The sequence below is a fragment of the Pteropus alecto genome, unplaced genomic scaffold (assembly GCF_000325575.1).
Source record: "Pteropus alecto unplaced genomic scaffold, ASM32557v1 scaffold190, whole genome shotgun sequence".
Taxonomy (NCBI): domain Eukaryota; kingdom Metazoa; phylum Chordata; class Mammalia; order Chiroptera; family Pteropodidae; genus Pteropus; species Pteropus alecto.
The window spans coordinates 4,279,882-4,307,077 of record NW_006430462.1 but is presented as its reverse complement, the minus strand read 5'-3'; the positions used below and the strand labels follow the sequence as shown (position 1 = coordinate 4,307,077).

General features: G+C 53.3%; 3 protein-coding genes across 11 annotated transcripts in view; 2 read left to right on the top strand and 1 right to left on the bottom strand.

Annotated features, from left to right (window-relative positions):
* Positions 1–119: 119 nt before the first annotated feature.
* Positions 120–6,858, top strand: RNF215 (ring finger protein 215). 2 transcript variants are annotated; one of them, XM_006904909.3, is made up of 8 exons: positions 120–485; positions 954–1,025; positions 1,106–1,191; positions 1,649–1,805; positions 5,277–5,396; positions 5,473–5,616; positions 5,881–5,983; positions 6,076–6,858. In XM_006904909.3, the coding sequence occupies exons 1-8, from the start codon at positions 342–344 to the stop codon at positions 6,096–6,098; spliced, it is 849 nt and encodes a 282-aa protein (XP_006904971.1). In that variant the 5' UTR covers positions 120–341; the 3' UTR covers positions 6,099–6,858. The 2 variants fall into 2 exon arrangements, with proteins under 2 accessions (XP_006904971.1, XP_015446484.1); XM_015590998.2 differs by having other exon boundaries at positions 5,210–5,616.
* A 554-nt stretch (positions 6,859–7,412) lies between these two features.
* CCDC157 (coiled-coil domain containing 157) lies at positions 7,413–23,279 on the bottom strand. Of its 8 annotated transcripts, none has more exons than XM_015590987.2 (12): positions 23,145–23,276; positions 20,215–20,367; positions 17,435–17,693; positions 15,106–15,277; positions 13,802–14,378; positions 12,985–13,062; positions 12,444–12,634; positions 11,067–11,243; positions 10,728–10,896; positions 9,454–9,593; positions 8,903–8,991; positions 7,413–8,811 (listed from the first exon to the last, which is right to left on the bottom strand). In XM_015590987.2, exons 3-12 carry the CDS (start codon positions 17,680–17,682, stop codon positions 8,562–8,564), a joined length of 2,091 nt encoding a protein of 696 aa, XP_015446473.1. In that variant the 5' UTR covers positions 17,683–17,693; positions 20,215–20,367; positions 23,145–23,276; the 3' UTR covers positions 7,413–8,561. The 8 variants fall into 8 exon arrangements, with proteins under 8 accessions (XP_015446473.1, XP_015446462.1, XP_015446468.1 ...); XM_015590976.2 differs by having other exon boundaries at positions 23,080–23,198; XM_015590982.2 differs by having other exon boundaries at positions 23,059–23,147.
* SF3A1 (splicing factor 3a subunit 1) overlaps positions 23,264–27,196 on the top strand; it is an 18,741-nt gene continuing 14,808 nt past the window's right edge. The window contains exons 1-2 of the mRNA XM_006904907.2: positions 23,264–23,469; positions 26,173–26,294. Of these exons, the coding sequence (XP_006904969.1) occupies positions 23,407–23,469; positions 26,173–26,294 (185 nt within the window). The 5' untranslated portion in view covers positions 23,264–23,406. The remainder of the gene's footprint in view (positions 23,470–26,172; positions 26,295–27,196) is intronic.

Here is a 27,196-nt window from a genome sequence, read left to right as displayed (position 1 = left end):
GCGCCGTGCGGGTGGACGTGAGGCTGCCGCGGCAGGACGCTCTGGTCCTGGAGGGCGTCAGGATCGGCCCTGAGGCCGACCCGGCGCCGACGCTGGGCGGTCGCCTGCTGCTGGTGAGCGCCGCCGAGCCATCTGGCTCCCGTCCCAATGTAGATCCCACACCCAGATCCGGCCTTCATCCTGGACCAACCCCTGGCAGCCCAGCGCCCCTTCCCCAGGCTGCCCAGGCTCCCGGCATTCCAGCTTCCAAAACCTGAGATCCAGATGCTCTTCCTAAACCCTGCACCCCCTGTGTGTCTGATCCTCCCTCCTCCCTCTGCCCACGGACCTTCGCCCCACAGATGGACATCGTGGACGTTGAGCAGGAGGTGCCCGGAGAAGGCTGGATTGCAGTGGCGTATGTGGGAAAGGAGCAGGCGGCCCAGTTCCACCAGGAGAGTCAGGGCAGTGGCCCGCAGTTCTATCCCAAGGCCCTGGTCCAGCAGGTGCAGGGGGTGTATGTGAGGAAGGGGACTGGAGAAGGGTGTTTCAAGGCATTTGCTAGAGCCAGACTACCAGGTGGGACCTTAAGGAGCTTCCAGAAAACTGCTTGGCCAGGGTGAGGCAAGGGGCCCCAGTTAGGAAAACTGAGTCAGTGTGGTGTGGAAACGGGAGGTGGGGGGAGGCCAGAGTCAGGAAGCTCTTCCAGGCTCTGAGAATATTCGATTGGAAGTTCTTGCTGGGGGTTGGTGGGCAGCCCTGCCCTGCTAGGACTGGGGAAGACACAGCATTGTTTGGGTTCCACAGAGCATCTGGGAAGAAGGCAGGAGGAATAAAGTTTTCTGCCCTTGACCTCAAGGAGCTTATAGAGGAAATGCTCATTGTAGTGCCAGTAGCTAAGAACAGCTGTGGTTTACAGTGTGTGGGCAGGGTGTGGGGTAAGGTGTGGGCTAGCCTCTGCTTCTGTCCTGCAGATGCGGAGGGCGCTCTTCCTGGGAGCCTCTGCCCTGCTTCTCCTCATTTTGAACCACAACGTGGTCCGAGAGGTAAATTGCATCAGGCTTTATGGGTGCATAGGCTGGGGAATAGGAGACCAAGACCAGCTGACCTTTCTGTTTCCCTATAGCTAGACATATCCCAGCTTCTGCTCAGGCCAGTGATCGTCCTCCATTATTCTTCCAATGTCACCAAGCTGTTGGAGGCACTGCTGCAGTAAGTTGGGGTTTGCGCTCCAAAGGACTGGGCCTGGGTGCTGAGGGTCCCTGGCTCTGCCATGGGCTCAGGAGTCTGGGGACCATGGCCTTTCCTGTTAGCCTTAAGACTGTAATCTCCTGGTCTGAAAAATGGGTGAGGAGACTGGAAGGAGGTCTGGAGGGCGGAGGCGGCCCTGTGGGCAGAGGCGGCCTTGTGGGCAGAGGAGAGTGGCTTCTGCAAGGAGGAAAACAGATTCCTGATTGATAGGCTCTTCCCTGGGATTCTAGGCTTTCCTGGCCTGGCTGGTATGAGAATTGGAAAAACCAATAGCCAGGAAAGGCCTGGGGGCCAAAGCAGAAGGGCTGCAGGGTGATAATTTGGAATATCCTTTTCCCATGAGGCTGGGGGATGGATGGTTCTGGGCCTCCCTCCTGAGAGCCCTTCTGTCTGGCTCTTTGGTGGCTTTCCCTCCCAGGAGGACCCAGGCCACGGCTGAGATCACTAGCGGAGAGTCTCTGTCAGCCAACATCGAGTGGAAGCTGACCTTGTGGACCACCTGTGGCCTCTCTAAGGATGGCTACGGAGGATGGCAGGATTTGGTGTGCCTGGGAGGCAGTCGGGCCCAGGAGCAGGTGGGTGCCCCAGGAGAGGAGGCTCAGGTGAGACCACATACATTACTTGTCTCAAATCCTGAGGCTTCTCACCTGGGTGGTGAGGACTGCCCTTCTTCCACCTCCCAGGGCTATTGTATTCAGTGACATGACGGTTACCTGGTGTGGTGCCTGACTTAAAGTCATGTGCAATCAATGTTAGGTGCTATTGTCATGTCATTCTCCTGCTCAGAAGCCTTCTTTGGCTCCGCATTGCCTGCAGAATAAGGTTCAGACTCTTCAGCTTGGCTTTCACAGCTCTCCTACTCACTTTCAAATTTTTTTTCTAGTCTTCTTACACTCCCCCACCCTATGCCATTTACTGGCCTTCACACATGCCCTGGTTTCCCGCACATGCCTTGGTTTCCCACCACTAAGCCTTGTCCATGCTTGGCTGCAGGTATGGACATCCTTTTTTGGTCCTGATATATCCTAGTCCAGCCAAAGCCCCCACAGCTCATCTTGCCTGCCTTCTTTGGAAAGCCTCCCTCATACCCTCAGCTCCCAGTCCCTCTCTCCCTCTTCTAAATCACAGCAGTGCTTTGTCAGGCCCTTCACGGGGCTCTTAGGACAGCCCATCCTGTGTAAGAGTTGGAGAGAGTGATTTTGTCTCCTGAAAGCCAGGGCTGCGTCTCATTTGTCTCTGAATTTTCCAATGCTCAGCATCAAGAGGATTCGAAGGTATCCTGTTTGCAAGCATTTCCCAACTCTGCAGAATAGGCATGCCCTAGTCTCCTGGCATGCAGCCTCTAGCAAGTGTTGGAGGTCATAAGCCATGTGAGGCAGCAGATCAGGCAGATTTGGGTTCAAATCCTGGCTCTGAAACCTTAGCTGAGTGGTCTCAGGCTGAGTGTTTAACCTCTTTGGTCTCATGTTCCTCATTGGTGAATGGGGATGGCGCACGGCCACAGGATTGTCAGGGGATTGTGTATGTAAAGCTCATGGTGGGTACTGAGCAAATGGGCAGTTGCTGCTCCTCTGAATCTTGTTACAAGTGCTTGAATAAGTCAGGAGAAACCAAATAACTTTTGAGATCCTAAGATACTTGGGGCTCTACAGGAAGGGCTGTGGAGGGTATAAAAGGCAGTAAGACCTGGGCCCTCGAAAGGCTCAAAGACAAGCAGGGAAGAGGAACTCTGACCTGAAGGCAGCCTTGGCAATTCAGCCTAGACAGCACATCGAATTCCTGTGAGTAGCACAAACCACAGTTCTGTGGAAGCAGCAGACACTGAGGATGGGGGACTGGAAGGGCTTTGGAAGAGAAGGGATCCCCACTGTATCTCCCCCTGGAGAACAGCCCACACAGACTTCTGTGTGAGACGGGAATTTGGTGAGGGGCTGTCAGATGAGAGGCCGGAATGAGGTGCAGACAGAAGGGGTTGAGCTACGAGAGGAGCAGGCTGGGAGACAGCCCAAGAGGCTTGGAGGCAGGAGTAACAGTCTGTAGGCTGCTCTGGCTGGTACAAAGAGCAAAGCTGAACAGCTGGATGAGGTGGGCCATGCAGGTGTTGGGTGGCCATCATAGCTGAAAGGCAGCTGATGCCAGCTCTCAGCCTGGACTCCAGGGCCCAGTCATATCAGAAAAGTCCAATGGACCATGGCCTTACTCCCAACCCTGCTTCCCTCCTCACCTGGGGGTCCCTAAGATGCACCTGGGAACACTGGGTCTCAGGCCTATAGGAGAACTCCAGGCTGGCCACGCCCTTGGCCCACCCAGTACTCACTGGTCTCTTGAAAGCACTGGAGTTCCAGGTTCTGCCCTGGAGAGCTTACACTGTAATGGCCACTCATTGAGTCCTGCTAGGTGTCAGCCTGGTTTAGCGTGGCAGGGGGCACAAGGGCAAGGCAGCTCCAGCACTCACAAGGCCCCGTCTGGGGAAAAGATAGGCCAGAGACACTGTCACTCTGCTGGGGTGAGCGCTGAGCTGGTGATAGGCATGGGCCCTCTGGGGCAGAGTGAAAGCACCCGAGCTTAGGGGTGTGGAGAGAGCTTCCTAGAGCAGGTGCCACCACCCCACCAGGAATGAAGAGATGATAGGGACACAGACACCAGCGGGGAGGGTGTAGGACAAAGTGGGGAGCTGGGACTCACATTCACCGCTTAGTGGCCCTCAGAGTGCCTCTGCCCTGAGTAAAAGCAACATCTTATGACTCTAGCAACACCCAACCTCGTCCAGAGTGGTGGCCTCTTTAACATTTATTAATTTCTCACCCCTTTTCCCCCACCCTTGTAGTTGAACATCAGCATTAGCTGGGGAATAACATGATGGCGGAAAGCTACTAGGAATGCAGAAAACTTTTAAGCAAATGTGTTAGTCATAATATACCCACAAACCCTGTGACACAGTGCGACTGTGTGGGTGGGGTGTGCCTACGTGGTGAGCGGGACTGGTTTTGCTTACAATGCTACATCATTTCCCGAGCCAGCTGTTTAGTAGTCAAAGCCTAGCTGCCACACTGCATATGGGAGGAGTTAGGTCAGTGCCATCCCCCACCCAGGTGCCTCTCAAAGACTAGATGAGGCACGTCAGACCGAGTTTCCTCCCTCCAGTGGGACCACTAAGGGCAGCAGCAAGGAGACACAGGTTTATAATAGGTACGAGGAGGGCTGAGCAAGGGAAGCAAGAGGGGAGCACTTGCCTAGCCCTGGTGGTCAGGAAGAGCTTCCAGAGTAAGGGGCATCCAGAGACATTAGCCAAGGGAAGGGGCAAGAAAGAAGACAGTCTCCAAGAGGGGAACAGGGTGTAGAAAGGCACAGACGTGGGAGGGAGCAAGGAGCAAGGGATGCTGAGCGGAGGGCGGGGATGGGAGATTGAGGGCCTGGAGGGTGGGCTTGGAGTTTGAGTTTTCTCCTGAAGGCAGGGATTGGGCTGGGGAAGGGGAGCATCGCAGGGAAGAATGTGAAGAAGTGGGACTGCGTGTTAAGGTTTGCCTGCGGCTGTGCTGGGGAATGGGTGGGCAAGGCTAGAGTAAGGGACCCAAAAAGCAGTAGAGGAATGGGCTGGAGAGGAGGGGACATGAGACCCGTAGGAGAGCGAGGCAACAAGGCCTGGGGACTGGCGCCTTCTCAAAGGGCATGTGAATGTTGTTTGGCCTGGATGGAGGTGGGTGGGTGATGGCTGCTAGAAAGCAGACCCCAAGTGTGGGTTAGGGATGGGAGTAAGAAGGTGACTGGGCTGGGGAATCTGTGAGGCTGCTAGGTAGCTGCTTCCATGAATGCCGAAACGGTGGGTTTGTTGCCCTGGAGAGGCCTAGGCTGGGGACAGATGTGGGTCGCCTCACTGTGTAGGGTGGAGCAAAGACAGCTGGGTGGACCCTGGGGTGGAGGCTTAAAAGGAGGAAGCTAGGAGTCTGGTACCAATGAACCTCACCTACCTTGTCCTTAGGATGGATTTACTGGGGGAAGAGGATGGGGTAGCCCCAGTGTCCCTGACACTCTGCTCCCCTCCCCAGAAGCCCCTGCAGCAGCTGTGGAACGCCATCCTGCTGGTGGCCATGCTTCTGTGCACAGGCCTTGTGGTCCAGGCCCAGCGGCAGGCGTCGAGACAGAGCCAGCGGGAGCCCGGAAGCCAGGTGGGAGCCAGCCTGAGGAAGTCCCGATGCCTCCTACCTTCGGGCCTGCCAAACTGTGCCTGCTCTCTCCCCACAGGTGGACCTGCTCAAGCGCCGTGTGGTGCAGAGACTGGCGTCCCTTAAGACTCGGCGCTGCCGGCTGGGCAGGGCGGCCCAGAGTCCCCCAGAGCCTGGTGCAGAGACCTGCGCTGTGTGTCTGGACTACTTCTGCAACAAGCAGGTTAGTGCCCTGGGCACAGGCCAACTATTGGCTGACGTGTGATGACCAAACTCCAACTCCTGAGAGACCTCAAAACCACCCCCACCAGACCCTTCCTCTATCCCCACCAGCACCACAGAAAGCAGAATGGTGGAGGGTGGGGATGGCAGGCCACAGTGGTTTTAGTTCTCCAGCTCAGGTGAAGACACCGGGCTAGGTACTTCCACCTCGAGGTTTGCCACTGTGGCCTGAGCCCTTCCCCACTTCCTCACCCCTACCCCGCAGTGGCTCCGGGTGCTGCCCTGTAAGCATGAGTTTCACCGAGACTGCGTGGACCCTTGGCTGATGCTCCAGCAAACCTGCCCGCTGTGCAAATTCAACGTCCTGGGTGAGCACCAAGGGTGGTTGGTGGCCGATGGCTGGCTCTGCCTGGTTCCCACCTGACGCCTCCCTCCCTGTTCTTTTTCCTTCTCTCTGTAGGGAACCGCTACTCAGATGATTAGCCTCAGGAGCTGGGTCTCTGCACATGGGGATGGGATCCCTCGGCCTGGGCTCTCGGAACAGCACAGCAGGATGGACAGGACAGAAAGCCCTGTGGGTGGAAGGAAGGATAGGGGCCTTCCCTGCTGAGGAGCAAGGTGCCCCCACCACATCCACACTGGGAAGGAGGGGCTACAGCGCCCAGACCTGCTAGGAAGAGAGGAAGAGAGGCCCCTTTAGGGACCTTCTGTGCAATCCTGGGGTGTCTGTGTCTGCCCTTCTTACAGATAGCTCCCAGGACCCTGAGCATGGGCCTGGGGAAAGAGGGTGTGTGGCAACGCAGCTGTTCCTGTGGCTCCAGGAGCCTTATGGCCTGCCTGTCAGGACATCCCAGGGGCCGAGGCTGCAGTGGCCAGGTTTTATGTTTATTTATTGGGGGGGCAGGTTGGGTGAGGAGCCACCTGGCCTGACCAACTTTCAGGTCACATCTTGGTCAGGGCTGTGATGTTACACCCAGAGGTCTGCTGCCCTTGGTCCTTGGGCACTGGGAGCCACAGGTCCCACTGCCTGTCCCACCAGGCTCCCTTCCTGGACCTGGCTGGGACCAGAGACCTTAGAAACCATCTAGTCCTGTGCTTCTCGGTGGGGTTACGGGTTGCTGACCAGGATACTTGAAGCCACAGAATAAATGTGGTGCATCTTCCAGAGGCATCCATTTTGTTTAGAAGATTTGGGGTAGGGAAGGTTTAATACTAAAATAAACATGGATATATTTTAACATAAGTAAAATTTGTGTGGATGTTTTAAGATGACAAGTCACCTTGGGTTCTACCGCCTGTGAGAGGTGGATTCTAAGATAGCCTCCAAAATCCCCCCAGCCGCCATGAACATGCTTTGTATAATATTGACTCTTAATGAGTTTGACTCCTGTTGGATTCTGTTATATAGCACAGTGGACCTTGAGAGGGAAAGTATCCAAGTGGGCCTAACCTTATAGCCACATGAGAAATTCTGTTGCTGACTTGAAGATGGAGGGGGCCACGTGGCAAGAAAAGCAGACACTCTCTAAGAGCTAAGAGTGGCCCCGTCTGACCGCCCAGCAAGGAAACAGACCTCAGTCCTACAGCTGCAAGAATTGGAATTCTGCCAACAACCAGAATGAGCCTGGATTCTTCCCCAGAGCCATTAGAATGGAATGCAACTTGGCAGATACTTTGATTTCAGCCTTCTAAGACCCTGAGCAGAGAATCCAGCCACACAGAGCCTGGGCTTTTGACCTACAGAACTGTGAGCTAATAAATAGAAGCAGAAAGGAGCTGAACTGTGATGGGTCCTCCCCTGCACTTGGGACCAGGCCTCCTGCCTCAGGGAGCCCCCAGCCTCAGGGCTGGCTCTCACTTGCGAGGGGCAGGGCCAGGGCATCCTCGCCTCCCTCAGGAACCCCTGTGCTCCATAAGAGCAAAAATTGGGCAGATCCTGGCCATGCCAGTTCAGCTGCACACCCAGCCCCTCTTGACCCTTCTCTTTAAGCTGAGGTGCTCTACCTGCTGGCCTCCTTACCAGGGGAAATGTCACAGGAAGCTGGGAGTACCCACTCTGAGAAGTCCTCAACAAGCTTTAGGGCCTGTCCCTCACAGACGAGGTGACCCAGAACAGACTGGAGGCTTCATGAGGAAAACGACTGCTGTGGGCCTGGTGTGGCTGGTGGTGTCAGTATCCAGGCCCCAAAGGGTAGGCCTCGGAAAGCCAAGGCTGGCTGGGGTGTCCCGCTCTCTGGTTGGGTGAGGCCTTCCCCTGTCTTCAGTGGTCTCCTGGGGTCTGTCCTTCTGGATTTACAGAAACCTTTTGTGACTCACATTTCCTGAAGGCGAGTTCCTTGGGGAAAGGAATGCTGACTTTCTTGGGTCCTTAATGTCCCCATCCCCAGATTCAGAGCCAGGGTGGGAGGCTCCAGGTTCGGACTTGAGGCTAAAGAAACATCGCCGCCCTCTGCCTGTCTCCAGGAGCCCAGAGCCGGGACCCCAGTCTTTGACTCCTTTCTTGCCTTAGATATTCTCACTGGGCCCACCTCTAACTGCTCTCCTTCCCCGGCACACCCCCTACATTGATCTTGCCTTTCATTGGTGGGGGGCGGGGGGTGACTGAGTCCATGCTACCCTTTGGCCCTTGCTATGGGGATTGAAAGGCTGCCTTTCACTTGGCCCAGGTGCTAGAAGCTTCTTTCTGCCCTCGGTGTGCCATCTTCTTCCACTGCCTCCATCAGAAAGCTCCCATTTACTGAGGATCCACGGTGTGCCAGGCCTCTGCTGATGAGTGACCTGCATGGCTGGGGATTCAGTGGTACCAGCCCAGGGCAGGGAAGGAAGGGCTCTGCCCCTAGCTCAGCCAGTGCTGTGAGGCCAAGGTCGCTGTGGGCAGATGGCTGGGGCTTTATTACATTAAGTAGGTTGCCAGCCACCTGCCCTCCAGCCCCACCCCACTACAGGCTACATTGGCCGCTCCTGGGGCTGGTGTGCAGGGCCACCCTGGCTCTGGCTTGGTGACAGTCTCCTCCTTAGCCTGGCCAAGGCCCGGATGGGGTTATGGGCACAGGTAGTCGAGTGGGTCACATCTTCCAGGGAGGACTTACTGGGCCGGCCACCGGGCTGCTGAGGTGGGGATGTCCGGGGCTGGCCAGGCAGGGTCCTGCCTGCACTGGCCATCCTGCTGCCAGGTAAATGCTGCCTGCCCAGAAGCCTGAGGGGAGGACCAGATGGCAAGAGCTCCTATAAGCAAGGGAGACCAGCCCAGCCCCTGTCTGCCCCGCCTTTAGCAAAGCCTCACTTACCCTGGGGATGCTCTCTGGACCTGGGCTGGTGGTGATGCTCCTTGGATTCCCTGGCTGGGAGGGGCCCAGAGCTGGTCCTGTGGGATCAGCTGCAAAGAAAGCCAAGCTCGGAAAGGCCCAGGAATTTCTCCCCGCACCCCTGCCAGTCCTGTACTGTTCAGAGAGGGTATCATAGCCAGGAAGGGTAGGGAGGTCCTAAACCTGTATCCAAACCTGTATCCTTTCTCTGAGGGGCAGGGTTTGGGAAGCTTCCCAGGGTTGCCTCGGCCACAGTAAGTGTGGGAAGGTTGCTTTCTAACAAGGCTCCTGGTTGTACTTGGAATGAAAGTACAAAGGGCCAGAGTAGGGGATTTGGAGCTGGAAGGCACTATACCATCCTCACACCTTAAAACGTGGAAGGTGTTTCACAACAGTGCAGCCCAAAGCCACATGCGATGAGACAGGCTCTCAACAGGTCCTCGGGGTGGGGTCTGAAGACCTCTGCTGAGTTGGGGGCCTCCTCCAAGTCCCCAAGGGCCAGCCCTCTCAGGTGGGGGAGTCAGGCTGCCCACCTTGAGGCCCCCCTGCTGGGCTACCTCCCGAATTTTGGACAGCATTGACCGGAGCCGCCCATTCTCTTCCTGTAGGACCCGGATGCGGATGTCGTTGGCCTGCACTTGCCTCTCCATGTCATCCGTGACGTTGCCGGAGCCTGTGGGGACACACTATCTGGCACTCATCCCACCAGGGCTGTCTCTTATGCCCAGTGGGACAGGACCTCAGAGGGCAGGCATGCCAGCTGGGGTGTGCCTTGGGTTGGTGGCCCAGCAGGCACAGAGGGAGCTGGGAAGGGTCAGTGCACTAGGCCCCCGGTCTCATTTTTCCTCTCCTGAGGCCTTTCTGCACTTCCAAGTTCCCCTGCCTGCTGGAAGGTGACCACAGCATTATAAAATTTGAGCGGTGGGTAGGACCTAGATCTTAGTAAAGACTTAGCAAATAGGCAAGAGTAAATCTCTTCCAAGGCCACCTATTTTTGGAGAGCCAGAGACAGGGAGTCGTCCAAAGTCACACAGTTCTCTTGGATATGAGTCAGAAATACAGCAAGGACATTCCTTCCCACCATATGGGGGATAGATGCTTCCTTCTGGCTCTATGAGCCCGGGCAAATCTCTGCCCACTCTGGTTCTCTGCTTCCTGGTTTGCAAAAAGAGGCTGCTACCTGCCAGGTGGGGCAGTTAAGAGGGCAATAGAAGGGCCTGGCATGTAGTCAGCACTCAGGAGTGATGACTTATAATGCACAGTTAAAGTGCAGTGGATCATCCCAACAGCTCTATGAATGGATTTGCCCTCAGAGCTTTAAAGGGCTGGAGGGGCTGGAATGAGAACCCAGGTGGCCTGGCATCCAGTCCTCTGTTGAGATGGGTCCCTAGAACTCCTGTGCCACAGGTTCAAGGGCATTGGACAGTTAGGGCTGTGCACCTGGAGCTGGCCACATGATGTGGTTTGGGAAGACACCAGGACGGGGGATACACGGAAGTACAGAAGTCAAGCGAAGAACTGGTATGTGACATGGTGATGTGCACAGGCTACAAAAGCAGCCAGACCTGTGTCTGGATTCAGCTGTGTGACTGTGGGAGGTCACCTTACTTATAGGCTTCCTTGTCCCCATCTACACAGAAAAGTAGACAGTACATGAGGCACCTGCATGTTGTGGAGGCTCCATAGGGGCCGAACTGCTGGCTGCCTCCGCTCTACCACCCTCGCTGCAGGCCGGAGAGGTGCAGACCCCAGTGTCCTGTCTACCTCAAGCCCCAATGTGCCCTGTGCACCAACCCCGGGTCCCTACTTTGGATCTGGGTCTCGACGGGCCTGTGCAGGTCCGGGAAAGCCACCAGTAGCCGTTCCTGCTCCCTCAGCTCCACGAGCTCCAATTCCAGCTCTGAGATGGTCAGCTGCAGATCCCTCGTTGCTTGCTCTAGGCCTTGCTTCTCCCCCTGCAGGCTTTGAAGCAGCTCCTGGGATAGAGGGAGGCTCAGACCTGGCCTGAGAAATAGTTCCTGGCTCCCCTGGGGACACTCCACCCCTACTCCCCAGACATAGGACAGGCCCACAGGCACTCAGCTGGGTAGAGGGTTCTCCAGTGAAAGGGAAGAGTCCCCTGTGCCCTCACGCTGCCCGCTCTCACCTGCTGGGCCCGGAGCTGGCACTGCCCCTGCTCCCTCTCGCTCTGCACTCTCTGCAGCTGCTCCTCCACGTGGGCCCGCTGGGCCTCGGCCTCATCCAGACTGCCACGAAGTTCTTCACGCTCCTGATCCAGGCTGTCCAGCTGCTGTAGCAGGGCTCGTTGTTTGGCCTGCAGGGACTGAGCCGGATGGGCGGGCAGGGAGGCCATGAGGCCCATGAGACTTGGCCTAGCCACGTGGGACTAAGGAGACTACAGTGTCTGTGACCTCCACTCTCCAAGCCCTCCCCTTTTGTGCCACAACTGTCTGTGTAGGGGGAGCCTGTGTACACGCACGGAGGGCAAAGGGCACAAGGAAGATGCAGCAGGGTGACATATACCCATCTGGTCAAGGCCAGGACCTCTGGCTTGCAGCCCCTGCGCCCTTGAAAAGCAGTTGGCTGACTTTATTGGCCTCCACCCCACTTCTCTTTGGTCAGTCTCCACTCAGAAAGGAATTCTAGGAAAAATGATTTTCTTCTCTTTAGGTCTCCAGTACCCCGTCAGGCCATGTCACATTTCCTGACACCCACTGAGGGCAAAGCAAAAAGGACCAGCCCCGGTCATCTTGAGTCCTGGGTCCACCTCTGGTTAGCTGTGCAGCCTTGGTCAATTTCCTTAAATTAATCTCACTCAGTCTGTTTCCTCATCCATAAAATGAGGATGACAAGAGTATCTGCCTCCTACTATTGTGAGGACGAAGAACGAGAGAGCTGTACAGGCTGAGCCCAGTGTTTGGCTCACAGAAGCCACTTGATGCGTGGCTCCCCACCCAACCTCTGAGGGTAAGCCCAGCTAGGACAGCCCCCAGACCTGCCCTCAGCCACTCCACTGGGGACTCCTGCAAGGCTCCATTGCCCAGGGCACAGCTCTATCCTGGGCCCCTGCTCACCCTGTGCCCTCTCTATCCTTCCTCCTGCTGATGGACTAATCATTAGCCATTGATGTCCAGTTCAAAGGCTACCTCCTCCAAGAAGCCATCCAGGATTCCCATAAGCAGATGTGACTGTCGTCTCTGGACCCCAGCAGCACTTCCCCTGCCTCTGACAGCCATCTGGCAGGAGACTGGGTGGTGGCACAACTGCTTGCCCTTGCCGAGTAGGGAGCTCCTCCAGAACAAGGTCTCATTTGGCCATTTCTGTCCCTGGGTCACCATTCACCCAGTGCCTGGCTCAGGGGAGAGCTCAGACCCTCCATAAAGGTGAATCAAACCAAAACCTGGGTGTGTGTTGGAGAACAAGTACCTTACACAGATCAGCCCCATCCCGCACTAGTGGAGCCCTCTCTCCCTGTAGCCTACGTGGCAGGCACAAAGTGCACGGGCAAGGTCCCCGGCCTCACCTCTTGGTGGCGGACCATGCTGTCAACGCGAGCCTTCTCCTTGTCCAGCTCTGTGCTGGCCCAGCGGATCTGCTGGCTGGCTCCGTCCAGCCGCCCTGCCAGCAGCTGCACCTGCTCCTCTAGCTGCTGCACCTGCCTCTCAGCCTCTGCCCTGCGCTCAGCCTCCTCCTGTAGCTGCTGGGCCTTTGTCTCTGCAGGATTGAGCAGGCGTGGGAAGGGGTAGGGCAGAGGAGCCCTGGATGTGAGTCCCTGCACTGCCTCTGATCCAGGATGGGACCGCGGAGAAGGGGGGTGTCACAGCACATCTCTGGGCCTCCAGGTCATCAGCCACAAAATGCGGCTATAAATCCCACCTAAAATGGGTTCTGTAAATAGAAGGTGGCAGCCCAACTCGGGTTATTACCCAACAGTGTGGCTGCCCACCCTCCTTTGTGGTTCCCTTTATCTTTGTCCCAGAACCCTGGGAAACAGAGACAGGTGCTTGTTCTGCCATATCTAGTACAGGGTACGTGGTATGGGGCTAAATGATAGGGCTCCTCACCCACGGCCTGTGTGGACTCCTGCTGCTGCTTCAGCTCTCCTTCCAGGGTGGCCACCTTCATCTTGAGGTCACTTGTTTCTATGCAGCCAAGAAAAAGTCCCTTCAGAAGTTCCCTTAGGCCTGGCCAGTGGCCTTCATGCCCAGTGTACCCTGCAGAGTGGTGACACCCATTGCCATGTGGAGAGGCCACCTAGGCTTGTGAGTGAGCACTGGGGCGGCACCAAGAAGCCTGGAGCCCCAGGCCATCCTATTTCCTATTGGCTGACGGCCATGTCTCTAGACCCCTCTGGGCCTCTGTGTCCTCCACATAGGTGACAGCGAGGTTCAGAAAGAGCAGTGACTTGCCCATATCCCTCCGGCCTCACATCAGCAGGCACTGGCTGACTTCCAGTCCCAATGGCTGCATCTCTTTGCCTAACGGCTTTCGCCAAAGCCAAAGAGACTACTCTGCTGGCTGGAGGTGCCAGGAGAGCAAGCTCCCCCAGGTGTCACCGTCAGTGACCAACACGAGTGAGTGGATAAATCCTCCAGCTCCCTCACCCCTCTGAGGGGATAACTCTGAGGCACGTGTTCTACAACAGATCCAGTGTTCTCAGTGGAATTCAGCTCTAGTTGCCTGCAGTTGCCGGCCTGATGAGTGCACCTTTGTTTTGCTGCCTTCCCTTCCCTGCATCTCCGGCCCACTCTCCAGCCCGGGTTTCTTCCACACCAACTACTTGTACCACAGGCCCTGTCTCGGGGTCTGCTTCTGGGAGAGCCCACACTAGGGCTATAGCAGAGCCTCGGGCACTAAGGGGTAGGCCTCTGGGGCACAGACCTGTGAGCAGTTGCTGCTTGTCGTGCTCCCACTTGGCCAGGCACTTTTGGGCCTCCTCTGCCTGCCGTTGCCGCTCCCCTTGCTCCTGCTGCAGTGCCTGCTCCAGCTCGCCCACCTGCTTCCTCAGTCCATCCTTCTGCCCCTCAGCTTCCTCCAGCTGGGTCCTTAGGGGCCCAATATGCTTACTGAGGCGCATCAGGTCTTTGCTCTGCTCTGCCGCCCAGTGGCCCACAGTGGCAGCCGGCAGGGGCCTGAGCCCCATGCTGTCCTGTACCAACTGCTGGAACTGGCCCAAGGACGAAGGCAAGTTCTGGCTCTGACACAGGCTGATGACCACCTTGCCCACCTCCTGCAGGCTGCCCTGGACACTGGTACACGCATCACAGGGTACCAGGGCCGTTTCCACAGTCTGGGAGTGGACATTCCTGGTATTCTCAGCAGTCCTGGCTGGAGACTGCAAGCCTGGCATTGGGGAGGGGGCCTTGATGAACTTGGCAGTCACAAATTCAGGGCTCTTGGCTGGCTCGCCCTTGGCTGTAGGCTTGGAAGTAGGGATCTCCCCTTGGTTTGCCCTTTTCTGCGGTCAGGAAAAGAAAAGGAAAGCAGGTGAGCAAAATGAGCCTGGGAGGTGATCACGTCCCTGGGGATTCCTGTGACAGCTTTTCCTGATGCTCAGACCCTCAGATGTCATCTAACACCAATGTGAATGAGAGAGAACTTTCTTTCTTTCCACTGCCTCACGTTACCAAGCCCAGGCCTCCTCTCTGCTGCCCGCCCCACCCCCCCAGGCTCAATGGAGTTAAATGCATGGTACTGGGAGAGTGACAGTGACAGACACAGCTGCCAGTTACTGGGCTCTTGCTTAGTGAACTTGCCTGTGCTTGTGTCACTTTAGTCACTCTCAGTTTTAGTTTCCTCCCCATCATGATGATGGTGGTCTTTCCCACTGAGTGGTTGTGAGGACTACGGGATAACCCTTAACAAATGGCGCTCATATTAACACTATTGTTCAACAACGCCCTGAGAGGTAGGAAGTGCCGTGACTCCATTGTGCAGATGAGCAAACCGAGGTTCAGAGTAGGTAGGATTTTCCCAAAGTCCCACGGTATAAACAGCAGAGTCCAGTAGCCCAGACATGCCCCCGCGGCCTGTGCTGCTGAGATGCATGGGCCTTGGACTGGGAGTCTCCAGAGCTGACACTCTCCTTCGGGCAGCGATGAATGTGGTGCACATATAGTGTGGCAGGAAGCTGGGGCAGGGTGGACTGGCATGAGGGTGACCATAGCTGGGGGTAAATGACCCACCTGGTGGGGAGCCTGCTGGTAGAGCACACACAGCTTCAGCAGGCTATTCCAGAAGCGCCGCACTGTGAGCCCCACGGACATGCACGGCCCTGCAGCCCGGGCAGAGGGCACCGTCTGCTCTGAACCGAGGTTCTCCAAGTACCTCGCACAGCTCTGAAGTAGCAGCAGGAGCCTGCGGGCAGAAATACCAGGGTCAGCTGAGGTAGAGCCCAGTGCCAGTGCCCTCATGGCACACGACTGACAGCCTCAGGCTCTGGGGGACTGGGCGAGGCATCAGGAACTTGAAGCATCTTAGAATATGCTCTGCTAGGCCAGCTTCAAATTCAACCAAAGAGCCACTTCTTCCTGGAAGCCCACCTTGAAGGCTGAGCTTGGGGCTTCTTCTGAGACTCCTGGGAGAGCACTTCTGCCTGGCTGTTCCCCACTGGATCAGGATGGTCTGGGAGGCTGGGCCTTGCCTCAGTTGTATCTGAGTATTCATAAAATACTGGGTGAGTGGCTGCCTTACATCACGTGGCTCAAAGCCTTCACCTTACAGAGGACAGAACTGAGACCCAGAGGGGAGGAGCTTGTCCATAGCCTCAGGGTGAGCATGTGGGTCACTGGGCTCCCTACAGTTTCCTAATTCTCGTCGGGGGCTTCTCCTGCACGGGTGCTTCTGTGGCAACCACACGTGGAGTGACTCTTCATTAGGTCTCTATCTTAACCTTGGAGTCCCAAATTAAAGCCAGAGGCTAAATTTAAGGAAAAGGGGTACTGGAAAAGTTTGTATTTGCATGGGAAGCAGGCTTTTTTAAAGGAAGACATATTGTGTATACAAAACATACAAGGCAGATAAGTGACCTTCTCTTCTTTCAGGTGCGGGGGGCTCATCCTAAACCCACTTGGTCTGAGACAGAGGGTCTCGGGGAGGAAATGCCAACTGCCTCCAGGCTCAGCCCTTCTCTCAGTCAAGGTATCCTCCTCTATAAATAGGGACAACCGTGCCTGCTGCAGTACTGAGTAGCGCTGTGGAGTGGGAAAGCACCTGGAAAGAAGATAAAGCTTGGCCTTGACAGAGCGATCTATCTGCTCAGACAGGCAAACCCTCTCAGTGGGAGGCTGCTGTGCTGTCTGCATTATCTTCATCCTTAGCCATAATCCCACTCCTGACATGAACTGAGCATCTCCAAAAGCTAGAGCCAGTGACCATGACCCTGTCTTCCAGGGTTCCCAGGCTAGTCTAGGTCTCAGACCCAGTGGTCTCTGCCAGGAGTTATGTACGCACATAGAAGCCCAGGGGAAGCTCTAACTCAGCCACGGATGGGCAGAGGGGTCAGGTAGGAGTAGAAATACATGTCAGCAACAGCTTCACACAAGGGGGATAAGTAAACTGTGCCTTGACAGATGAGTAGGGCTTGGCCAGACCAAGAAGGGGTGAGCAGGTTGTTCCTAGCAAAGGGCTCAGCGTGTGCAAAGCCACTGAGGAAGAAGGGTGTGTTCTGTGTTTACATGTTCAACCCTCACAGGTTCCAAATGGTGCTTTTACAGAGAAGGCTCTTCCAGGCCTCTAAGTAATTACCCTGCCTTCTTTGACTCCAGGCAGGTTATTCCCAAGCTTCTGGGGTCCCTGCCTGGTGTGCCCCCATGACTCCACAACCTCATTAGTATGAAAGGTTTTGGAGCACAGGGAATCTGAGATGCCCAGGAAGTGGAAGGCTAACGACCATGTTAACGTTGATGATAGCACAGACATGGTAGGGGTGTGACAGACTCTACCGGCCCCTTCCCAGCAGGGCTGGGATTTGGAAAAACACAACCCGTGTCTGGCCCCATGACACACAGTGGGCATAACACAGCCTACAAGATGCCAGGAAAAAGAGACTGGGATGGAAACTCTGAACAGCAGCTGTAGTGTCTCCAACACACAGAAACCCTGAGGAGGCAGCTGGAAGCAGCTGGAGAGGCGGTGATCAGAGCTGGGGTGCCGCAGAGACCAATAGGGTGGCCAGCAACTCCCTGATGATGGATAGGATAGGAGATGGAGAGGAGAGGAGAGGAGAGGAGAGGAGAGGAGAGGAGAGGATAGCATAGCATAGCATAGCATAGCATAGCATAGCATAGCACAGCACAGCACAGCACAGCACAGCACAGCACAGCACAGCACAGCACACAGCACAAGGTGCGATCACTGTGAAGGCCCTGAGCGGACCTGGCCCCGAAAGTACTCAGTCAGAGGTGATTATTGTTAATGTTATCGCCACCACTGGAAGGGGATCCCAAGGCTGCTACTGGTCTAAGGGGAGGGTGACAGCATCCCAAGATCACCAGGTTTGGTCAAGGCCCTTACCTGTCGATGACCAGCTCCAAAAGTACAGCATGGGACAGCTGTGTGAATTCAGGGTCACCTGGCACATGGTCATAGTGCTCTAGCAGGGCCACCATGTCCAGGTCACAGGCCACGCGGTCAGGAAACTTCCAGGAGGGAAAGCGCACGGGTCCAGCACGGGAAAAGACGTCTACAATGGCACCTTGCAGGTCGGTGAGGTCCTTGCGCAGGCTGTCCATACAAGCCTGGCTGCCCAGCAGGTGAGCCATCCTCACAGCTCCTGGGTGAGCGGAGAGGAGCCCCATTAGCCAGAGCCATGAGGCGACTGCTGGAGGAAACTTCCTAAGATCCCTATCTGGCCCAATGCTCCTAGGCTCAAGTCCGTCTTAGACCCTGGGGAGAAGTCTGTTTACCAGCCCCAGGTCACCAGGCCCTTTGGAAGCTGGTTATGGGTGACTTTACTAGCCTCGCTCCCACTGACCCTACCCCACGCCTACACTGCCAATTGCATTGTTCCACAAGTACCTCCGAGGGCCTGTGTATGCCAGGACCCTGCTTAATGCTGGACAGATACGTCTGTGAATGAGAATGTACTTACCGTGCTTCCCTCCTAGAGTGAACCATTGAACAGGCAACTGACAACTAAAAGAGAGTTGTAGCTACAGCATGACTGGGAGTGCTGAGCCACACCAGGCTACTGTCATCTCCTACCTACAGCACTGCAGCAGCTTCCGGGCGGGCCACACGACTGCCTGCCCCAATCTGATCACTTCGGCCCCAGAGATCCGGCCAAACCTTATCTGATCACTTCACACTGGCCAACAATCCCTCAAGACTCCTGTGACGCTTGGGAAAAAGGCCTCCTCTGGCTATGTCTCTCACCCCACTCCAGTCTTCCCCCTCTCTGCTCCATATTCCCCATTCCAACTACTATCAACTACAGGGCAACTCATTCATAGGAACTTGTTTCTAGATCTATGTCCATCTGTTTGCTCTATCTGAATTATGCTTCCTCCATATAATTCCCATCACCTGGCTAATTCCATCCTTCAGGGTTCCCGGACTTCACCTGTTACAGGAAGCCTTTCCTGAGCACCCTCCAGGCTAGGTAGATAACCCCTTTGGGCTTCCTCATTTTTGCCCTGATTGCTCTGCTGAACAGCTTTCCTCTCCAGGCCAGGTCCTCAGTCCACCTGAGTCACTGGTATACTCAGTGTGACCAGCCTGGAGCCTGGCCCATTATAGATGCTTACTGGCAAGTGAATGACTTAGTAATTGAATGGAAAAAAGAAAAAAAAAATCCACAAAGAAATTTTAAAATATATTGATTTAGGGTGGAGGGAGGGGGACAAGTCATAGGTGTAAGAGAGGAAAACCTAAAAATTTATATGATACTTATCCTACAGGAGGCCCATTATATGTTGATACAGAGAGTCTCAGACCTGCCCCATCCTGGCTTTGTGGCCTCAGGCAAATCACTGCCCTCCTTTAAGCCTCAGCTGCTTCAGTTGTAAGATGGGTACACAACCTCCAACCAGGCTGGGTGGTTGTGTGAGGCCTTATATGGTGTTCACAAATAAAGTGCTTGGTCCAAGGTAAAGGCATCAGTAAAAGTTCTCCAGCAATAGTACAGATTATTATTGTGATTATTATTATTAGCAGCAAAAGCAGCAAAGATCATCCTTGTCTGGAGCCGCTGCCTACACTTTCCCTTTTCCCCTATGGCCCACACAGCCTGTTTCTTATCCATCTTTGGAGTCTGTGGACATCTGAAGATAATAATTTAGATGAATCACCATGGCCCTTGGCTCAGAAGGTGGAAAAGTGACACTGTCATGTGGCCCCTCCTGTGGCTCATTGTATGCCTTGGGGATTCTACCCTCTGGCACCTGCTGTCAGAGCCAGCACTCTGTTCAGAGCTAGGCAGCCCTGTAGACACTGAGCACTGGTCCTTCTCCACTCTGCAGAAGGGACCCTAGTCCTTTGTGAATTTCTCAGCAGCAGAAAGTGCTTCCTTGCACCACAGCCCCTCCCAGCAATTCAAGGGCTACTTGGGCATTATTTAGGCCATGGCCCCTCTGGTCCCCCAGTAAGTCCAAGTCTGGCTGTGAAACTTCGTTTCCTCCAACCTATTTCCAACCCCCAATCTCTCTTACCTCAGAAAATGGCACCCCCACTGAGTGCACCTGGGCACGTCCTTGAGTCCCCTTCCTTCACTCCCACTTCCAGGCCCAAGTGCTGCCAATCCTATGTCCAAACCACACTGAGAACACACCATTTCTGTCCACCAACACTGCTCTGCACTCCACCATCTCCCCAGACCACTGCCACGGCCTCCCTGAAAGGTTACCCTCTCCCCTCTGCCCAGCATCACCTCTCCCATTCTATATATGGCAGCCAGAATGATTATTTAAAAAAGCAACTCGCACCCCTGACAGAAACCCTGAATGGCTTTCTATAACATAAAGACTAGACTGCTTCCCCGGGCTCCAGCCTTAGGTGGTCTGCCCTCACTTCAGTGTCTCACAACCCAGAATGCACCTTCTCCCATTTCTTCTAGCTAAGACACCTCCCTCAGGTCCTCAGGGCAAGTGAGGTTCTGTTATATATTCACACACCACACTGGCACTGAATCATTATTTGAGTAATTACTTGTGGGTGGCAAGCACATAGACTGTCTTTTGAGTTTACTGGGGTATCACCTGTGCCTACAGGTGCTGGGAAGCTCGGAGGCACCCAGGGGTAGTCCCCGAGAGCTGAGCCAGCCTCTCCGGCCTCCCAGAGTAGTGCCCTGTTCTCACCTCTGTGCAGGTGCCCGCTTATAGAGCAGGATATCTGCACAGGCACCTGTCCGACTCTTGAACTAGCCTGAGGCTCAGGGTCAGAGGCTCATCCAGGTATCTGGCTTCCTGTCTCCAGTGCAGGGTTGGCCCCAAGCAGCTTGTCATCCAGCCCTGGGAATGGATGAAGGCAAAAAAGAGTGAGTGGGCACTCAGGGAGGACTTTCTGAGGGGCAGGGAAGAGGCTGTCCCAGAAGAAGAGGAAGGTGTTCCGGGCTGGAAGAATGGAGTGAGAGAAAAGGCAGGTGGGGTCACTTGAGTTGAGCTGAGCATAGATGACATGCTCCAACAGTACTATCTCTGACCACAGGACCTACTGTGTGTCACTTCCTGAGTCCTGCTCCTTTATACAGATGAGGAAACTGAGGCTATCAAAAGTTAAGGGGTTAGTCTAAGGCCATTCAGGAAGCTGGGATTCTTGGGTCCAACATCTCAGCTCTGTCCTCAGGCCATGCTGCTTCTAGAGCAGCACTTTCCAAAAGAAAAACAATGCGAGCCACATATGGGATTTTTAATTTTCTACTAGCTACATAAAAAAAAAAAAAGAAAAGAAACAGCTAAAATAATTTTAATAATATATTTTATTTAACCCAATATACCCAAAATATTATCACTTCGACATGACATCAATATAAAATCATTAAGAAGATTTTTTTTAACAACCTTTTTTGCATTAAGTCTCAAAATTCAGTGTCCATTTGACACAGCGCATCTCAGTTTGAACCACCATGTGGACTGGTGGCTACTGTATAGGACAGTGCAGATGTAGTAGGTCAGGTCCTGTGTGTTCATTCAGCAAATGGTGACTGAGTACCTACTACATGCTGGCACTGTGTCAGGAACAGGGACAGAGCAGGGCACACAGGAACCACCATCTGTATCTGAGGGTCTCCGCAGGGGGCAAGTCTTGGGTGTGTCAGCTCTGTCAGTCCCACCTACAAGGCCATGAGTATGCACCCCACCACACACACACACACACACACACACACGTCCACAACCGACACAAATATGTTGCTTTGGTGAATGCACCCCACCACACACACACACACACACACACACGTCTACAACCGACACAAATATGTTGCTTTGGTGTCTGCCTCTTGTGAGATATTGCTACCCACGAGATTTTATGTCCCTAAGGAAGAAGCAGAAACAAACAGAAGAAACAGATGGAAACATCCTGGGTTTCCATTCTGGAAAGGGAGGATGGAAATAAATAAAACAATCAAGAAACCCCACCCTGGGAAGAAGCCCTGGAACTCAGAAGCTTGCTTCAGAGGACACCAAGAAACATTGATCATTCACCCTCAAATAACTACAGCTGCCATCTGGGGTCATCTGAGATACGAACTCCTGTTAGATTCTGATTCTGATAAGCACCAGCAAATGCCAAAGAAGCAGAAAATACAAGAGGAAAATGCAACATTGAAAAATAGCCAAGTTTACCTTATGTTGGTTCTTCTGAACACTGAGGATTTGCAGATATCAGCATGGTTTGAAAACCACTTAGGTGTGTCAAGTGAAGAAGCATTTGACACAGGCTTTCTAATTCCTGGGTCTTCAGTAGAACCCTCAGCCTGAAGCTGCCAGACCTGCATGGTTCCTGAGACCATATAGGTGATGGCACTAATTGAGACAATATTGCCCTGGGGTAGGAGGGGCAGTTAACTTTGCCTCTCCTCAGTTCTCTCAAGCTCAAGGTGGACTGCTGACTCGCAGAGAACGAAGGGAACCTTTACGCCATTCCCGGGCAACATTCAAGCCCTGTCCCTCTCTGAGCTCTAGGACCCAACTCCTCTGGTAAAGATTATGTCTACTTCCCCGCCAGTGCGACGGTTGAGATTCGAGGTCATCACCAAGAAAATACTTTGGAAACTCTAAAACCATGTATATGAATGGCAGTTGTGAGTTGACTCAGATTGCTAATTGCCTGGATCCCTGGGGTCACTGAAGACTTGAAGTGAATTCAGAATAAGTAACCGCGTTAGTAAAGGAGTTAAGAATGGCCTGGGTTTGGGTTCCCACTCCACCAGCTCTGAACTTAACTGTCCTCATCTGTAAATAAGTTGCTATAAGAAATAAATGATGTAATGCATGTAGTGTTTGGCACAGGGTCTGGCTCATGATAAAGGTTTAATAAATCCTAGCTGTCGTTATTATTCTATATTAATAATAACAACTATGACATAAACCACCTATGGGGGTTGTGTGTATGAGAGAGAGACGAAGAGGAAGGAGACTTGGGAGGACATCTCTTTCTACCACGCCCCCATTTCACACGTGAGGAAACTGAAGTCCAGGCAAGGGATCAGAGCCGGCCCACATTCAGAAGTTGGGAAGGAGAGAAGAGAGAACAGGGAGGAGAGGATCTCGAGAGAGGAAAAGAAAAGGCAAGATTCGAGGAGTGTCTCGAGAATGAAGGAAGTAGCCTGCATGGAGGTTCCAGTGGCAGTGAGGGGTGGAGCCTAAACCAGCCGCCCCAATTTGATCTGGTCCTTGGGGCTTGCGGGCGGGACTATGGAAGGCAGAGGGGTGGAACCTAGAAAAGGCAGGTTCAAGGGAAAAGAGACCAGTGGTAATTAGGGTTTGGGACTTGGGAAAGGGACCTGGAGGAGGTGGGCCTGAAGTGAGGGGAGGCAGAGGGGGTAAGGAGGTGGGGTTTTGAAAAGGAGAGACCGAGAGGAGGGGGCTCTCCAAAGCGAGGACGAATGGGAGGGAGCTGGTGCCTTGGAAGGCAGGGTCGGAGGGAGCGAGGAAATGGCCAGGGGAGTAAAGGGGCGGGAGGTAGGGCCTTGGGGTACGTACGGGTGATACAGAACGTCTCACCAGTCTCTGGTGTCGTAGCCTTAGCCCCAGTGTCTGGTCGACTCATGGAAATAACTCCAGCTCACCTGCAGCTCCTAGGAACCCAAGCAAACTCTAGCCAAATGCCCGACGGTTTCCATGGCAACGGCGTGTCACGTGGGCCGCTCCCGTGGAAATTGCGTCACGGAGGAGGGGCGTGTCCGGAAGTACGTCAGACGGGCCTCGGCGACGACTCGCTCAGCTGCCGCCATCTTGCGAGCTCGTCGTACCATCGCTGCGGGGAAACTGCTTTAACGCAGCACTGCTCACCTACACCTAGGCGGACTGGCAGCCCTGAGCGTCGCAGTCATGCCGGCCGGACCTGTGCAGGCGGTGCCTCCGCCGCCGCCGGTGGCCACCGAGCCCAAACAGGTACCGTGCCCCCCTCACCTCGACCAGCAGCCCGAGCCTAGGCCTGGGCGCTCCTTTTGCAGGAAGAAGCGGCCAATTAGCTGGGCTTAAAGGGACTACAAGTCCCAGGAGGCAGCGCGCTGCCTTCCGGTAACGAACTGAGCTCTCTGGAACAGTGGTTCTCAAAATGTGTTCTGCGGACCAGCAGCATCAGCATCACTTGGGAGTTTATTAGAAATGCGGAGTCTCCACCACAGATCTTCTAATAGGAATCTGCATTTTATCAAGTTCCCAAAGTGATTCATTAAAGTTTGAGAAACACTGATCCAGCCCATCAGCATCTATGCGATGATTAGTATAACCAAACCCCGTTCCAGGCTCTTACGTTACTGAAGTAAATGAGGCACAGCTCCTGCCTTAGGGAGTTCACAGACTAGTGGGGGAGACAGATGTATTTTATTATTCCACAAATGTTTATTGGCCCATCACTGTAAAGAGCACAGATCTCAATTAGCGGAAGGGGAAAGGCGTATGTAAATATTTGCATTACAATGTGATTTGCTCTATTATAGAAATAATCAGGTACAAAAGAGTAACCCAATCACCATTGCTTTGATGGAGTGGAGGGGAGATTAAAGTAGGTGAAGCCCACTGGAGTGAGAGGTAAATTGCTTTTAGAAGGACGAATGGGAGTTCATCAAGTTGGTGATTAGGAAAGGAATATAGCATTCTTTATTCGTTCAGCAAACATTTATTGAGCACAGGTTGTGTGCCGACCACTGTTTTGGGTTCAGAATACAGCAGGGAACATGACAGAAGAGGTCCATACCCTTTCCACAAATACTCAATTAATTGCCTATGTGTCCCAGCATTTTCCCAGTCAATAGGGAAAAATAAAGTAATACCAGATAGTAAGTGCAAAGGCACCAAAATAGAATCAGATGGTGCTTCTGGTCAAGGGTAAATAGGTGTGGTTGAAGCATAGTGCTGGCAAAGCAGTTGCAAGAGATTCAGTTCTGAGGATTTGAACTACTAGTAGACAATGGAGAGAAAAGGAAGGATTTTAAGCAGGGTAGTGACACATTCGTGTTTCAGAATTTCAAGTTTGTAGGCAGTGACATGGAGAATTACTATGAAGACGAAGGATTAGTCACTTTTTCTAAAGATGCCGAGGACCTGGCTGGATTGGGGGTGACAGTAGACAGAGGGTCTGGGCAAGCTCATGTCACAAAAGGGCTGATAGTACAGGCACTATAGCCAGAGTGATGTGTTAGAAATCTGGTTCTGCTTTCTTTTGAGCCAGTTAAGCTCTCCATTCCTCAGTTTTATCATCTGGAAAATGAGGATGATCAAAGTACTTACCTCAGGGCTCTCATAAAGGTTATGAGTTAATATATTTAAAGTATTTAGAAAAGTATATGACACCTACTCACTCTCCACATTCAGTGATAATAACATTGTTATTATCATGGAATATGGAGACTGAGGAAGCGGGAGGAGGCCCAAGTTTCTGGCCTGGTTGACCAGGGGTGTGGTTGGCTATTCATGAAGAAAGGGGATAGAAATGAAAGTACCTAGAAGTCAACTGGATCTGCAGCTCTGGAGCACAAAGTGATTTGGGATATCAGTTTGGGCAGCGTTGTTCAGCCTAGAGGTGGTAAGGGAAATGGAGGATGTGGTTGTGAGTTCCTGACAGAGGACAGTATGAATACTATGAAAAGAACCAAGAACAGAAATTTGGAGATGCTCGTTATAGGGTAGGAGGTGAAACAGAAGCCTGGAAGGACTTGGATGGAATGGTGAGCAAGAAGGAAAAGCAAGTGAGAAAGGGCCTGGGAGTAGAGAAGTGGAGAGTTTTATAAAGGAGTGGTCATTGATCATACAGCCAGATAACTGCTGTAGTTGGATGTAGGTAGTTGTTTTTGACTTTGGCAAGAGCACTTGAAGTAGATGAGGACCAAATGGGAGGTAAGGAAGTGGGAACGCCAGGGCTGAAAGAACTCAGGATGTTTAGCTAGCAGAGGAAGGGGTGGGAGGTCAGGCAGCAGCAGAAAGGAACATGAGGGAGGGGAGAAACTTTATTTTTCTAAGATGAGAGACTTGACCCTTTGTTTACTTAAGGAAGACTGGTGAGGAAAGAATATTAGAACATATGGGCAGTTAGGGTTGAATATTCCAGTAGAGTTTCACAAAACATTTGAGCATTGAGTGGTGGTTAAAACTATGGAATGGATGCAGAGGGAAGGGGCATTCAAGGCAGAAGGAGCAGCCAACAAGGAGTTTCCTGCTTCTTTATTCAGCAAACAAGGAGTTTCCTGCTTCTTTATTCAGCAAACAATCACTAACTATCCTATGCCATCCCTTGGTGTGGGTGTCCAGGCACATCCCTTGGTGTGGGTGTCTTCTGGATTCTGGAACATGGTTTCTCAGATTGTGATCAGAGCCCCTCTGCATCTGAATCCCCTGAGCACTTGGGAAAAATGCAGAAGGCAGCCAGGGAAGCTGCTTTTTTTTTTACTAGTTACCCCAGAGGGTCCCATGCAAACACAATGCAGTTAAGAGAACCATTCTTCTGGAGCAGAGGTTTCTAACTCAAGGAAAATTTGCGGGAGAAATTCTAATGCTCTCAGTAATATCCTAGAAGGGTATTACTAACTTGGGGGGACAGGGTCCAGCCCCAGACCAGGAACTTCAAGATCTTATTTCCTTTTTCTTTTTTCATAGCCCATGGAAGAAGAAGCATCTTCAAAGGATGATTCTACCCCTTCCAAGCCAGTGGTGGGGATTATTTACCCTCCTCCAGAGGTCAGGAATATCGTTGACAAGACTGCCAGCTTTGTGGCCAGGTAACATAGTTAGTTCTGCTTGTGTGGTTCACAAGTGGATTTTAGCACCAAGAGTTCCTGAATCTGCACGGGGCAACACTGGGCTTTTAGGGAGGCGTTGGCGGCGTAGGCCCATTAGCTCATCTAAAACCACAACATGGTGGTGAGGTAGGCAACTGACAGGACTGGCATCTCTAACAGCATGGCAGTGGTAGAGTGCGAGTGACACCCAGCCCCAGAGTCACCAGGAATCTGTCCTTTCAAAATGAGCCTGAAGAAATGCCTGGAAAACTATTTCGTAATGGGTACTCTGTGTCCATGTCTGAGCCGCTGGCCTGAGGAAGACAAAAAAGGGAGCTGATCATTCCCATTATGCAAGGACTGCATTCCTCAGAGCCTCAAATGACCCATTTATAAAAGGGAATAAAATGCCACTTCAGGTTGTTGTGAGGCAGGAGTGAGGTAATGGGATTAAATGTAATCCAGGTACATTGTGGAAGTGTTAGCCATCTTCTCAGGTGGCATGGAAATCAGTCTGAGTTCCTCTTGTCCCTCTCCTTCATACTTACACGTACACACGTCTTCAGATGGAATCTTCTTGATGGCCACTTAACTCCGAGGGTTAGTACATACCCTAGTTGAGGGTATTTAAAGCATTCTTTTGGCAGCCAACAGGCCACATTCAGCCTACAGGTCTTTTGTTTGTCCTTATAGTATATTTTTTAACTCGAATTAGTCGCTACTTTTTAAAAATGAGACGATTACACAATAAATCTGGATTTCTGGCTTCTTGATGAACTGGACAGCTCTGCATGAAAGCAGTAGCTGGCCCTGAGCAGACTGCTGCCCTCAGGGCATTTGCTCTCCTGGAGGCCTCGCCTTGACTCCTGAGGCACCATCCCCATCATAATACATCAAAAGAG

What these genes read in the sequence shown, in the direction of transcription:
- RNF215 (XM_015590998.2), top strand. Translation starts at nt 342, where the DNA reads ATGGACATCGTGGACGTTGAGCAGGAGGTGCCCGGAGAAGGCTGGATT. An exon ending in CTGTTGGAGGCACTGCTGCA is followed by an intron (nt 1,192 to 1,648) that starts GTAAGTTGGGGT and finishes TTTCCCTCCCAG; the next exon opens with GAGGACCCAGGCCACGGCTG. An exon ending in GCAGTCGGGCCCAGGAGCAG is followed by an intron (nt 1,806 to 5,209) that starts GTGGGTGCCCCA and finishes CCTTGTCCTTAG; the next exon opens with GATGGATTTACTGGGGGAAG.
- CCDC157 (XM_015590958.2), bottom strand. Translation starts at nt 23,125, where the DNA reads ATGAGTCGACCAGACACTGGGGCTAAGGCTACGACACCAGAGACTGGT. An exon ending in ACCAGCAGGCTCCCCACCAG is followed by an intron (nt 14,379 to 15,105) that starts GTGGGTCATTTA and finishes TCCTGACCGCAG; the next exon opens with AAAAGGGCAAACCAAGGGGA. An exon ending in GGAGTCCACACAGGCCGTGG is followed by an intron (nt 12,635 to 12,984) that starts GTGAGGAGCCCT and finishes TCAATCCTGCAG; the next exon opens with AGACAAAGGCCCAGCAGCTA.